A 15,281-nucleotide genomic window follows, 5' to 3' on the forward strand; every position below is an offset into this window, starting at 1 on the left:
CTTTTACAAACTAGCATTTGCAATGCGGTAGACCTTGCAATTGTGAGATTTCGAGCTTTTGGTGTTGTAAATGAAATGAAATGAAAATATTTGATAAAGCGCACTGCGGCCAAGCGGCTTCCTGGCGCTGGGGACCTGGTCAGGGCTCACAGAGGGGATCTGGGGAGCCTAAGAAGGAAAAGCCTTGGTGAAAAAGGTTTTGAGGGCCTTTCGGAAATGGGTGTAGATGGGGATGGAGCGAATGTGAAGAGGAAGGCTATTCCAGAACTGGGGGGCCAAAACAGAGAGACGAGTGCCACCAGTTCTGGATTTGCGGAAACGGGGGATGTGCAGAAGAGAGAGAGAAGAAGAGCGAAGGGTACGACTGGGGCGTGGGTTGAAATTAGGGAGGAGATGTAGACAGGGGCAGAGCGGGAGTGAGCTCGAAAGGCAAAGCAGGCTAATTTGAAGAGAGATCTGAAGCGGATAGGGAGCCAGTGAAGGGATTTAAGAACAGGAGTAATGTGAGAGAATTTAGGAAGGGAAAGAATGAGGCGAGCAGCTTGGTTTTGAATGGCCTGTAAGCGTCGGGACTCTTAGGCGGGGATGCCCACGTACAGGCCATTCCCATAGTCGAGTCGAGAAATGACTAAAGCCAGGACTATGGTCTTAAGTGCATCAGTGGTGAAAAAACGCGAGATTTTCCGGATAAGACGGAGGGATGAAAAGCAGGAAGACACAACAGAACTAATCTGACTGTGCATTGTTAAGTCAGAACTGACTTTGATGCCGAGGGTGCGAACAGAGGAAGAAGGTGTGGGAGGGGGACCAAAAGACAGGGGCCAGTGTGCTGGGGACCAGGGATTAGATCGACCACCCGTGAGGACAAGTTCCGTCTTATCGGGGTTGAGCTTAAGGTGGTTAGCGCTCATCCACTCGGAGATAAAAATTAAGGTGAAACTGAACTTGGGGAGAGAATCAGGAGAGGAAGAAAGATCAAAGACGAGCTGGAGGTCATCTGCGTAGTTATACACCGAGAACCCCAGCTCAAGAAGAGACGTGACAAGGGGACGGATGTAAAGATTAAAGAGAAGAGGGGAAAGAGAAGAACCCTGGGGGACACCACAGGTGACCGGGCGGGGGGGGGCAGAGAAACCAGAGAGGTGAACCGCCTGGTGCCTATCCCGAAGAAAGGACGCTAGCCAGGAGAAGGCCGCGCACCGAATGCCCGCTGCACTGACACGGTCGAGAAGGATGGAGTGATCGACCGTGTCAAATGCAGCGGACAGATCAAGAAGGACCAGGGCTTGGGGAAGGTTGGAGTCTGCCTTCCCCTTGAGTTCATCCAGAACCGCGAGAACCACTGCCTCCGTAGAATGGCCTGGTTTGAAACACATAAATAAAAGGCAATGTCGTTTACAATGCCAATAGCTCAAACTCTCGCAAATGCAAGACCTATTGCACTGCAAATGCTTGTTGTTCCGTTGATTGACTAAAGTACATTGAAGTCTAGCCAAACAATGATAGATTTGGCTGGAGTTTGGAATAAATAAGTGATCCTACATTCTTTTCTTAATCTTAGAACTGGAGCATGCTTTGTAGAGGTATATAGGTCCTATAGCTTTGTAAAGTTCCTTTGCTTTTACAATTGGCGGAGGGGAAGCAAACCTATCAACCAGGTAGGTTTGCTTTTACCCCAATTGGTTAACAGAAGTTGTTGCGCATGCTCATCCATCTTTTGTTAAGTGACAATGTTTGATTTTCCTAGTCAGTGGTGTGGTTTCACTAAAGGGATGCCTTTTTCTTGAATGAACAAACCTATGCATCTTGATTTATAGAGCCTCTGCAATTCTTTCTCCACCACTTAGTATTTTTTTGGGAATAGATTACTTTCTGTGATTTTAGGTTAGGTTTGTTACAAACTGAAAATCCATGTTTGTTTTACGCATAGAAATTGAATTTGTGGGCAAATAAGCACTATTTTATTACATCTGTGTTCTACATTTGCTTGATCTCCAATGTCGACAGTATGTATGACAGTGGGCAGTTCGCCTATGTCTTAAATGCATTGTGGGAGAAGAATAGAATTTCAAGAAGTCTAAATCCTACTAACGGTTGGATTTGACACAACTTGAGTATTGTTGGTGAAGGATGGACTCTAGGTCTTGCAGCTGGAGGGAAAATGTTATTTATTGACCTGGTGGTGGTCTTTGGTAGTCACAAGTGGTTAATGTTTGTACTGAGATTAAAAGTATAGCACTCCATGATGGACATTGATTTTATGAACTGAAATTCTCAGAATCTTGTTTGTTGTTAATTTTTTCTTACATTGCCATTAAACACCCAGGATACCAGAATGTTAGTATTATATTGAACACCTGAACAAACCAATAGAAAGTTTGATTGGTTTATTAAATTTTTCTGTTTGTTCTCCGACAGCTTCAACATTGAAAAGATTAGAATTTATCTGTAGTCTTTTGTTTATACTTGACATTTCTCTCATGTGGCTAGATGTAACCCTGAAAAAGCCAAGGGCATTGCTCTTAAGGCCTAAATGATGATATTCTGTGTCCTCAGAGTGCATAAAGTGATGAATGTATTATAGGGCTTAAGCAGTCTCATGTAAGAAGGGGAATTTAGGTATGTTATTTGGACAACATTTACAAGAACCCATGTTAGGATTTAAATAAGCGGCAATAATATACATATTCAGACATGAATAGACGTAAAATGTGTAGGTGTTATGCAAAGATTAAAAAACATATGAACTGGATCACAACACTGCATTCTGCTTTTCTACAACTAGTTTGAAATGCTTAAGCCAGCTTGATTGCATGTCTTCAAAAAGGAGATGAGATCTCTTCCATTACAAGTACACACAGACCTATTTATCAGCACTTCCCCTATTTTGTGGCCACACAAATCAACTTTGTATTTTCCCTGCTAAGCAACCAAGTCTGTCCATCTTGCCATGTTGTTCGTAGTGGGTCATGGGAAATGCAAGAACAGTTAAGCAATTTTTGTTGCAGCCTTCGACATCAGGAACTCTTGCATTACAACTCAATTGGGAACGTTTCTGACTAAGACTCAAGCGGGATTTAATAAAATATCTACTTGTCCATGGGGCAGGTTGCTTAATAAATCTACTTGTCCTGTAACAAAATCCACTTGTCCTTATGGTGGCCTTTAGTGTGGCGACAAATTATGGCCGCAATCTCATTATATAAGGCTCTGACATAGCCTCTCTGATTATGCCAGTGCTCATACCTTAGTAGTGTTTGAATACTTGTAATCCCCATATGTTGCCATGTTTCCGCAAATCTACATACTGGGTCTGAAGGCAGTGGTAAGCAATAGTTCCAGGGTTAGAATGCCCTTTTGAGTCTGTGCAAACCTACTAACTTGCATATATTAAGTGTTTTCAACAACTCTTCTCTAATCTTTTCCCATACTGAGAAATGTTGGAAATTTTCTTCTGACGTAAACCTTCTTCCAGAGTTGGGGAAAAACGTGGTTGGAGGGAAGTGAACAAACAAACAGCTTTTCGCATGAGCAAATCTACACATGCATATTTGCTCATGCTAAAATGCAGTTCACAAATATTTTCTATGCGTACTATTTCTTGTCCTTCTATAAATTCTTGGCAATTCACGAAAGCAGTGTAGCTGCACTTAATGCAAGGACATCTATATACCATAGGTGCACTTTTGAGACTTTTGTTAATAATTGGGCCCCTAATTTGGTCTGGCGTTGACCATGACTTTTTGTGTTTATTAAAATACTGTTTCCATCTCTCTATACCGGCTGGCTTCACTGTAAGTGACAGCATTCTGCTCTTTCGCAAGGAGAATATTGGGACACAAAGTAGTTTTGTTCAGGGCCTGTAACTACTGTGGCAGTGTGCTTTTTTGAGACCAAAACAAATTTTTACTTTTGCCAATGTTTGTTATAATGGTGATGGCCCGGCCGCTCCCCCATCAATAAGGTTTTACAAAACCATTCCAAAAAAGTCACATATTGCAAAACTAAAAAGCTGCCAACCAATTTCTGACCCACTGGCTTTGCCTATGCTTGTTTATTTTTGTTTCCCATAATCTTATTGAAACTGGTTACACTGATTTTCCTTTATGAATATTTTTGAGAAATGCTAGCATGCATTAACACATGTTACTAAATGATGCTGCAAAGATATGATACCTGAAATTTAGTTTAGCGAGTAGTTTAGCTAAATGTTTTTTTTTTCCTGCTTTCATTTTTGATGAACATTTTATTTTGAAAGCAAAGAATCATCAATCTTGCTTTCAAGCATCTGCAAATATGTGCTTCAAATCTGAGCGCATTATGGGAGCATTATACATAGTATTGTTAAACTTGGAAAACGTGTGTACACATTTTTATACTGGAACCACTGTCAATAGTGCACATTTACTTACAGCACTCCTTAATAATAAAGGCTTTCAATTAATGAATCATAAATATACGTTTGAACAGCATTCGTTTTAGTTTAGCATTAGTAGCTGTGACATGTGGACAAAAATATTACCTTAATTGCAGACTGTGCCCTTCCCTGATCCATAATGTGGTACTGCAGACTGGCAGCCAAAGGGTTTGTGCTGCAGGGTGTTAAGCCTACTTGTCCCAAGGACAAAATACACATGAAAACTTGTTGCCTTTGACCCCAAACAATGTGTCCTGGGCATCGGACTATAGGAATTCCACATCCCTGTTCAAGAAAGGTCTGCATACCTAGCTGCTAACCCGGTAATGCTAAATATTTTCATTTTTTTTGTTTTTGCACAAATAAACTTTGTTGCTTGTTTTCTCTATAAATATAAGATAACACATTCTTACTTGTATCATAGGTGCAACCAACAGGGTGCATACTTTAATATTGTATTACATTTATTCCAATAGTAGACCAGTTCCGGCCGAACCTCCACTAATTGTTTTTTCTCTTTTAGACGTAAAAGACTCTGATTTACCTGTCATCGGAATCAGGTAAGATTCATGTTGATTTATAAAAGACATGTATGTGTGCACGTTAAATTGCTGAACTGTTCAGAGGTTAAAATTTACTTCAGACAGTATGTGCAGCCTATTGTCAACTGCACCACATTACTTTTGCCTTTTAGCTACAGTGTGTTTAAATGGCTGTTATTAAACCCTAATGGCTCTCGTTATTTCATGTCCGTGCTCTTGTGACGGACCATATGAACAACAATGTTCATAAAATGTGCTTAGTTTGCATTCTTATCTTCAATCCCATGTCCAATCCTGATTCTATGATAAAATTAGTCAATCCAAGAATTGTAGTTTCACAACTTTACTCTGATAATTTGGCTGCCATGAGACTAACTGATTTTGGCATAAGAGGTTGATGGAACTAACCGTTTTAGTGCTGAGAAAATCTGTGTTTTTATTAAAGATAAGACACTGAGTATTATAAGCAGAAACACATTTATTCTCTTTACACCAATAAGGAACAAAAATAAACATTATGACATCACCGTAACATCACTCCACATATGTAGTACTACAGCTCCATGTCAACTGCCTCTTTATCCTGAGACCTCAAGAAGTTATCAATCTAGAAAGAAATTTGAGAAAGGGCAGTGAAGGCCATGGGCAGAGACAGCCTGATAAAACAATCAAACAGATCAGGAGGATCATGCAAGAAAAAAGGGATGAGAAGAAGCCTCAAAGGATCAAAGAAAGCAGAAGCTAACAGTTGACATATATGTAGGAAGCTGGCTCTGTATATATTATACCAAAATGAGGTTTAGTGTGCACAGTCCAGTGGAACCCCAAAGGTAGTCAGAGGTGAAAGTAGATGGCACCTTACTCTCTATTTGTGGTAGTGTGGGCGAGCAGTAAGGCTTTATCAGAGGGTAGTGTTAAGCATTTGTTGTACACACTCAATCAGCAAATATTATTTAGCTGCATTTATTTCCTAGAACCAAGAAATCCTGACACATGTAAGTTATTTGATAATTTTCAAGGCGGGTTGAACAATACAGACAAGCTGAATGAAAATGAATTGGTTACCGGTTTGTAAATGCTTTCAATACAGTGGAAATTACTATGGATTATTTTGAATTACTTTCTAGATTCGTTTTTCTACTCAATGTGAATCACCTAGATATCACACTGGGACATTTCCTAGAAAAAAGGTAAGTAAGCAATGTTTAGTTCTTTGCAGTTTTTCAAAGTTGAATACAAAACCAACTCCACACTTAAATTTTTTTTCAAGGATAAACAGTCAGTGTATTCCTATGGAGGGAAATTAAGTTATTGGTTAACAGGTAAGTACTTTGTAGTGGGAGTAGGTATAGCACTAGGGCTGCCGGGTGCAGAGTGCTGAGGCCCTATGTTATCCAGTGGGGGATAGGGGGCCTCCAGCTGGTGGCTGCTCACGGGCAGGCCTCAAGGTTGTGGGAGCAAAGCTCCGGGGGTTTAGCTCAGGGCAAATGGGGATCTGATCTAGCACCCAAAGTACACATGCAGCAGCGGCTGGGTGCAGGGGGCTGTTTTAGCGTCTGGTGCCCTGTTTTCAATGGGGATTTTCGTTTTTGGTTCTTAGCTGCAGGCTCGGTCCCAGAAGAGTTCCGAATGAACTAACAGCTGGGCAGGTAAGTTGGAGGGCTCGGGACGTAGGTGCACCTCAGGTTTTTTCTCCAGGGCGGCTAGATGCAGGGCTGTCTTTTGAGGTCGGATTTCATCTTACTGGGCCACTCACGGTTGGGGGGGGTCTCTGTGCAGATGCAGCAGGCGACGTCCGGGAGTCCTGGACGGGTCAACCCACTTTGGCATCGGACTCTGGAGCGCTGAAGGACTTTGCTGGGACCCGTGAGCCACTCTGACTCGGGCCGAAGGCGTCTGGTGCAGTAGTGGTTCCAGGCGTTTGATTTCCATGTCCACAGCAGGCTCGGAGTCCTTCTTGACTGTTTCTTTTGAAAAAGGTGCTGTTCACAGGAGATCTGGTCTTTGTTGAAGGCAGTCAGTCCTCCCAGGGGTTCTGGAGGTCGCTGGCTGCAGGACAAGGCGACTTTTGGCCTAGGATCTCTGGATACTGCAGACTGGCCGGTAGGGCTCGGGCCATGTCAGTTTTTCTCCGCAGTCTACTCTGCTGGGTATCTTCTTTCGTCCCTCTTCTTGTTGGGTTGCGGGAACCTGTCTTCTTGGTTCATGGCAGCCCCCTAAATACTTTATTTAGAGGGAGTTTTAGGGGTCTCGAGGTCAGTAGCCAATGGGCGAATGACTTTAGGCTGACTGCACCCTTGGTGTGCTCACCCCACATGGGTTGAGTGAGCACAATACCTGATCCTGATTGGAGCGTGCCTGCCATCTGCAAGATGGCAGGCACTGAAGAGTGTGCTTCACCTCGCCATCCCCACCTGAGGGGTGGGGTTGGCCAAAGGGGTGGCACCTTCTGGGCTGTGCTAATGTTTCCTGTCTGTCGTCTTGCAGAAAAGGAGGGGAGACAGGAAGGGAGCCTGCTCCTGATAGCAGGAGAGGCTGGAGGGTCGCATTACAAAGGCGGCAAGGCCTTTAACCTCCCCTGCCACAGATAGCTCTTCCTGGCCTGGGGGAGGCGTGACCACCTCCTCCCAGGAAAGGCTTTGTTTCTGGGCTCAGGGAGTGGAGGCTCATGTCTCGTGGTTCCAAGCTGGTGTGTCCCAGTCACGGAACCCACCAGAGGCTGGTTGTTTTTCAGGGGGCATCTCTAAGATGCCCTCTGAGCGCATTTTCCACTAAATCCCACACTGGCATCATTGTGGGTTTAATGTGCTGATAAGTTTGATACCAAACTTCCCAGTTTTCAGTAAAGCAGTTATGCTGCTGTGGAGTTCATAATGGAAAAACTCCCAACGCCATATACTCTTAATGGCATTACTGTACTTTCCATGTCTAAAAATTGGTCTAGACACTGAAGGGGTACAGTCCTGGTAGGGGCCATGACTCACAAGAGACTACGTTTCAAGTGGGGCATGATAGTCCTAGCCTCACTCATTATTGGTAAGAAGTAACGCATTGCACATCTACATGTATGACATCTGCCACGGTAGTTTTGATATGTATTTGTTTAATTGCATTGAAGCTAAACTGGCAAGCAATGGGTTAAATGTGTGCAGTGATCTAAAATCACATTGAAGGGGCAGAGGTGTTTCTCTGTGAAAAGTCATTGTAACAAGCAGTCTGCGAGGCATTAAAATGATTTCCTTATGTAATTTCTATTGTACTGTAGCAGTACATGAAATTTGACCTTGCCTTGCAGTAATAAGTGTGATAATGTGTGCATTAATGGTTTTGTAGCGGGAATTCCGTTCTCCTACAGAACTGTGCATAGAGATTTGGAACCCAAAACTCACCTCAGTACCCAAAATCCCCTTACCGAGCTAGCTACAGTGTCTCATTGGTCATAACAAACTCCCAATGTTTAGACAAACCAGAACATGAACTTAGAATACCTCAGGTATCGTGGAACACATGAACACTCTTTCGTTATACAATCATTTCAAACCAGAACATAGAGTTAATGAGGACACGTGCATATTTGAAATATTTATTTACTAATGCCGTTTTCTCAAACGCAGTATCTTAGATAATACAAGGAAACATTATCAGAAGCAAAGTTATCAGCATAGTTACTAGTCCATAGAAAGCAAAAGGTGACAGCATGCTAACATGCTGAAATGAATAGGAGTTAGCAACACCTAATTCTCACCTTCCCTAACTGGCATAGGATATTATATCTATGAAGGTCTCTTTGGGTATTAGCAGGGCGGGCCCATACCTCAAGATCCTAGTGTGAAGGGATCACATCATCTTCCACCAGCTCTCTGCATGCGAACCGCATCAAGTGTGTATCGTGTGCTCTAAGCAAAGCAATGTAAAACGCGCCTAAAGCCAGAATTTGGCAGAAGCTGCACTTATGTTATGTCTATGAAGGTGCGAAGATCAGACCTCACAACAATACTGTGTCGAGTTATCCTTGAAGCCTCAGCACTCACTCTACAGACATAGTTTACCAAGCAAAGCTGATATCAGAGCAATAACATATTATTCTCATGTAAATCACAATGCTCTTCTAGGCTGAAAGCTAAAACAACAATTATGTGCCGTGTGCAGAAGCAGCAAAAAGGAAAAATGGCGTTTAAACATTTAATAAGTTCATGCTAACTTAACACGGTATATAGGTGAGCAGTAACTATATGACACCCCCCCCATGATCTGAGCACGGATAAGATAAGATAATACAAGGCAAGGGGCACTTCATGAATGCAGAGTTCAAGAACGATGAGCAATGTCAAAATTTAAAAATGATGGAAAAAAGTTTTCATAAGTCAATTAAAAAATTCCAACTTGTCAATACATTGTTCATTTTCACTCAAGCCAATAGGTCTGGGTGGTGAAAAATTTAAGCACAACGTGCCAAAAATTTATGTAAGTAGAAAACGGGTTGTGATCAGAAACCTGGAAAGCTTTTTGGACAAGACCGAATATGCAAAATATGCAGCAACAGCCTCCAACATGAAGTCACCGTCTTCATCCGAAAACAGTTCAGCCATCCAATTTAATAGTGGGAAAGAACATACGTGCTCTTCTAGTACCGGAGCCTCTATCACCATCGGAGGACAACTTGGTGGGTTCTCAATAAAGCTCTGTGCCAAGAAATCTTGCGCTGCTGCGAGTATGTTCCAATGACCCATTAGTCCATGCATCGCTGCCAAGGCCATAATCCTTTCGCCAGAACAAACCAACTTGTGAGTAACAATGGGACTCATCAGATGATTAAAATCGACGTCAGGAGACACCGTCTTGCAGAGACACAAATCAAGGGCCCAGTCGAAGTCGCAGCTTAGGCAATGAAACACAGGCTGGACACATGTAAAATAGGAAAATCGAAACGATAATCCATATGCCGTGCTTAAAGTCGCAAGCGGCAGTGTGCCATAGTATTCAAGCATCCTGTTGCGAAACAGTGCCAGGAGGGGCTGTGCGGCGTGTAGCACATGAAGGGCATCCATTTTTAATAAAACAAAATAGCACCAGAACGCTTGCTGCCAGTGCCAGCAAAACCGGTAATCCACCAAACAGACTTGAAAATATAGAATGGAAGAAAGCAGGAATGACCCCAAATATTTTTTCAAATGAAGTCACAAGACCACTGCTAACTATCTTAAAAAAGTGTGCGAGCCCAGTCGTGGAGGACGCGTTAAAGATTGAATGAATCAGCTCGCTGAAATGCAACGGAAAATCAGTGTTTAAAAGGGCCTGCACCTCTGTGCGGGTGTTAGCTATGTGAAGCAGAAATGTTTCCCGAGCCGAACTCAAGGCCACTTCTTTTTGGGACAAAAGAGCTCTTATTCTACTCATGCCATTAAACTCTGCCGTCAAGGTTCAAGTTCAAGTTCAGTAATTTGTATAGCGCACTACTCACCCAGAGGGTCTCAAGGCGCTTGGGGGAGGGTGGGTGCATTACTTATCGAATAGCCAGGTTTTTAGCTGCTTTCTAAAGGAGAGGTGGTTCTGTGTAAGGCGGAGGTGAGTGGGGAGAGAATTCCAGGTTATGGCAGCTAAGTAGGAGAAAGATCTTCCTCCCATGGTGGATCTATTGATGCGCGGAATTGCGGCGAGGGCTTGATTGGATGAACGTAGTTGGCGGGTGGGTGTGTAGAAGGACAGTCGTTTGTTGAGGCATTCGGGTCCTAGTTCGTAGAGGGTCTTGTGTGCGTGGGTGAAGAGACTGAACGTAACTCTCTTGTTGACGGGAAGCCAGTGGAGATCTTTCAGGTGACCGGAAATGTGGGCTTGACGGGGGATGTCCAGTATGAGTCTGGCTGAGGCGTTTTGGATGCGTTGGAGTTTTTTCTGTAGTTTGGCTGTGGTTCCGGCGTAAAGGGTGTTTCCATAATCTAGTCGGCTAGTGACTAGTGCGTGGGTGACTGTTTTTCTTGTTTCGGTGGGGATCCAGCGGAAGATTTTTTTGAGCATGCGTAGGATGTTGAAGCATGATGATGTAACGGCGTTGACTTGTCTGGTCATCGAGAGGGAGGAGTCTAGGATGAAGCCCAGGTTCCGTGCGTGATCTGTAGGTATGGGTCCTGTGCCCAGAGCCGGTGGCCACCATGAGTCGTCCCATGCAGAGGTGGACGATCCTAAGATGAGGACTTCCGTTTTGTCCGAGTTTAGTTTTAAACGGCTGTTCTTCATCCATTCGGCTACTTCTTTCATTCCTTCGTGTAGATTAGTTTTGGCGGTGTTGGGGTCTTTGGTGAGGGAGAGGATTAGCTGGGTGTCGTCAGCGTAGGAGATGATGTTGAGGTCGTGTTGTCGCGCGATGGTTGCGAGGGGACTCATGTACACGTTGAAGAGGGTGGGACTGAGTGATGATCCTTGTGGTATGCCGCAGATGACTTCGGTGGCTTCTGATTTGAATGGGGGGAGGCGGACTCTCTGTGTTCTTCCGGCGAGGAACGAGATCATCCAGTCCAACACTTTTCCTTGTATTCCGACGTTGCTGAGGCGTTGTATGAGGGTGTTATGACAGACTGTGTCGAAGGCGGCGGAGAGGTAAAGTAGGATGAGGGCAACTGATTCTCCGTTGTCCAGTAGCGTTCGGATGTCATCCGTAGCAGCGATGAGGGCGGTTTCGGTGCTGTGTTTGGCTCGAAAGCCAGACTGTGAGGGGTCGAGTGAATTGTTGGATTCAAGGAAGGCGGCGAGCTGGCTATTGACGGCTTTCTCGATGACTTTGGCCGGGAAGGGGAGGAGTGAGATGGGGCGGTAGTTCTTAAGTTCGGAGGGGTCCGCTGTGGGTTTCTTCAGAAGGGCGCTGAGTTCGGCATGTTTCCAGCTTTCTGGGAAGGTAGCGGAGTTGAGGGAGCAGTTGATGACATTGCGGAGATGGGGTGCGATGATGGAGTCTGCTTTGTTGAAGATGTGGTGGGGGCATGGGTCAGTTGGTGAGCCTGAGTGGATGGAGTTCATCAGACGGATGGTGTCTTCAGTAGTGATTGGGTTCCAGGCGCAAAGGTTGTGAGAGTGCTGTTTTGGTTCGGAGGTGGGTGGAGTGGGTTGTTCTTCGGACAGGTTTTCAAAGCTGTTATGCATGTCGACGATTTTGTTGTGGAAGAAAGAGGATAGAGAGTCGCAGGGGTCTTGGGAGGGAGTGATGTCGTTGGTGCCGGCGGTGGGGTTGGTAAATCCTTGACTATGTTGAATAGTTCCTTGCTGTTGTGGCCGTTGTTGTCGAGTCGATTCTTGAATGCTGATTTCTTGGTGGATCGGATCAATTGGTGGTGTTTGCGGGTGGTGTCCTTGAAGGTGGTCAGGTTGTCAGTGGTTGGGTTTTTTCTCCAGGTTTTTTCTAGGGTACGACATAACTTCTTGGATTTCTTAAGGTCGTCGTTGAACCAGGGGGCCTTTTTGTTATCTTGTTTGATCTGGTGGTTTTTCAAGGGTGCTAATTCGTCAGCGCTGTGAGTGATCCATTGTGTGAGTTTGGTGGCAGCTTGGTTTGGGTTCGATGATATGGCGGGGGGGGTTTTGGTTAAGCAATGTGAAGAGTTGGTCGGTGGTGATTTTGTTCCAGTTTCTTCGAGGAATAGGTTGTGGTGGGATGTGGGTCGTGGTCTTTTTGTAGCTGAAGTGAACGCAGCTGTGGTCCGTCCAATGGAGAACTATGGTGTGATTGAAGGAGATGTGTTTGCTGGAGGTGAATATAGGGTCGAGCATGTGTCCGGCTATGTGGGTGGGGGTGTCAACAAGTTGTCCGAGTCCGAGGTTGGCCATGTTGTCCAGAAGGGTGGTGGTGTTGCTGTCGTTATTCTTTTCCAGGTGGAAGTTGAGGTCTCCCAGTAGAATGTAGTTCTCGGAGGTGAGGGCATGTGGGCTGATGAAGTCAGTGATGTCTTCATTGAATCTCGTACGGGTTCCTGGTGGTCTGTAGATGAGGGTGCCTCTAAGTGTGGTCCTGGGGTTGGTGTGGATCTGGAAGTGAAGGTGTTCGGCGGTCGTGAGGTTATCATCGGAGCTGGTCGTGATTCGGATGGTGTTCTTATGGGCGATGGCGATGCCTCCTCCTGTTTGGTTGGTGCGGTCTTTTCGGATGATCTTGTAGCCGTCCGGGATGGCTATATAAGGTTGGGATGCGCGGCCAGATGGAAACATCCCCTTTCCCATGCGGGGGTGGGTACAGAACATTTTTGCAGCAAACCACACGTTCAGATACAGTCACCACATAAGCAACACCTTTAATTAACCCACAACAATCTTCATTATTTAAAAGTAAATAACTGCCGTTTGCCAGTAATGTAAAAGCGGGGATAATTGCGGGAACTGGTGTTCCTTTCAAAACACAGGCTAAATTAGGCAGGTCCTGGTTGCAAGAACCGTGCAATTGAATGTGTCTACACATTAAAGAGTGATCTGGTGTCTCTGTACACTCCTCCCCATTCAGATACACTTCTTGTCCGTCTTTCAAACATCTGTAAGTAAATGGGAGTGACCAGACTTCTTGGAGAAATGCAGTACCCAATGGTTCATATCGACCTATAGCAACATATCGCATACAATTTGTAAATTTATATAAAGCAAATGGTAATTTTATTAAACCGTGGATAAGCACGTTGCAGCAGTGGCCTCTGCCACAGAGAAAGGCAAGGATTCCAACCTTTCAATATGTAACATGGAAAAAGACGCATCTCGCATAGAAAGCAAGCACTGCTTGTCAGTCAAATTAAAAGGGGCAAAGAGGGAGGACACATTCATGTAGGTCCATGGCACCTTGCCTGCCTTCAGCGTCTGCAGGGTCCACGCAAATTGCATAATAGAACGCAACTGATTTTGACCATGGTACAACACAGAGACCTCATCCTGCACAATATCCACTACAGAGGACACAATATTATCTAACGTGTAAATGCGGGAAGAAAGCATGTTAATACTATTATCTACCACTGCAAGCACTTTTTCTAGATTAGCTTGATTAATAGCTCTAAGGCGTGTCGCCGCCTCAATCTGCGATGTCTTCCAGATTTCATTGTAAATCGCATATATCCATCTTTTTGATCTACCACTAGCCGGGCTTTTTATGAAATCATTTAAATCCACATCTTCATTCAGCTTGGATAGATGCAGTGTGACCGCAGCCAATGTAGAATGTTTCAGCCAATTTTGACATAATTTGCCTCCTCAATAAGTGTTGACAGAATGGTCAGTTTCAAAACGCGGATCAGGTCTGACTTGTGTAAAGCCATCCGCTAAACCCAGAAAACGGTGCTGGCATGAATCAGCACTTCTGTGCCACATCAGCCAACCTTTTGGATCCATACTGGATATGTTAACGGATGAATTTAGCAATAGGGTCTGCAATTCCCTAATGGAAAACTGAGTAAAATTACTCCAGCCAGAATATTCTTCTAACTCAGGGATGGTAGGTGTATTTAATTTTTTGGAAGTAGCCAATCCAAAGCATGTTGTTTGCGAAATAGAAGAACCCAAAAACAACATATGATTTGGGATGAGACCTTCTCGGTGCAAAGCCTCAGTGCCTTGTACCTGCCAGCTTTTAGAACTCCAAACAGATTTAAGGTCAATAGTTTCCTTCCACAATTCGTAGCCGCCAACAGCCAGCTGATCAAGAAAGGACTTGGAGGACAATAATTTAGTATCGGTAAGTCTAACCTTGGACATTGGCTTCTGTGCCATTTTAAAATAAAAGGACTCTGGATTGGACTGATTAAAGTCGGTAAAATAAGTGTACTTTTTCAAAAAAGTACTCGAACTGCCTTGTAAAGGAGCTGGGCAATGCTCCCATTGCGTATAATTTACAGCATTCCTTCTGGAATTAGTTTTATGTAAGTAGTGATTGCCAAAATGTTGGAAGCAAAACAAATCACCATAATTAGCAAATTCTAAGTACAAATCCTCATCATCAAAGGCAGCATAATAATTCAAATCAGAAAACAAAGCCTCTACGGCCTGAACATCCCAATCATCAGAACGTATGTTCTGTTTCACTACATCCCCCATGTGTACCCTGAGCACATTAGGGACATTAACAACCTCAGTAGGGCCATGGATCTGAAATTTAACAGCATCCCACACAATCCCATCAAGGACAGGCCAAGCAGTGATGTTAACAAAAGTCCAGTCTCTTTTCAGTCTGTGTGCTGAATGCGATGAGGAAAGGGGGGGGGGGGGGGCAAAGTTCCATTTAGATGTCGAATGCATGTTCTCTCCTCGACATAATGTCCATTGACGATTCGAAAAAAATAAAACACAAAACCGATTGACAT

General features: G+C 44.2%; 1 protein-coding gene across 2 annotated transcripts in view; it reads left to right on the plus strand.

The window, feature by feature from the left end:
• The window catches only part of ZFP91 (ZFP91 zinc finger protein, atypical E3 ubiquitin ligase), a 193,257-nt gene that overhangs the window by 30,674 nt on the left and 147,302 nt on the right, over positions 1-15,281 (plus strand). For both annotated transcript variants that reach the window (XM_078665337.1, XM_078665336.1), the window contains one exon: positions 4,941-4,977. In XM_078665337.1, coding sequence (XP_078521463.1) covers positions 4,941-4,977 — 37 coding nt within the window. The remainder of the gene's footprint in view (positions 1-4,940; positions 4,978-15,281) is intronic.

This window comes from Lissotriton helveticus, chromosome 1_1, assembly GCF_964261635.1.
Source record: "Lissotriton helveticus chromosome 1_1, aLisHel1.1, whole genome shotgun sequence".
Taxonomy (NCBI): Eukaryota; Metazoa; Chordata; class Amphibia; order Caudata; family Salamandridae; genus Lissotriton; species Lissotriton helveticus.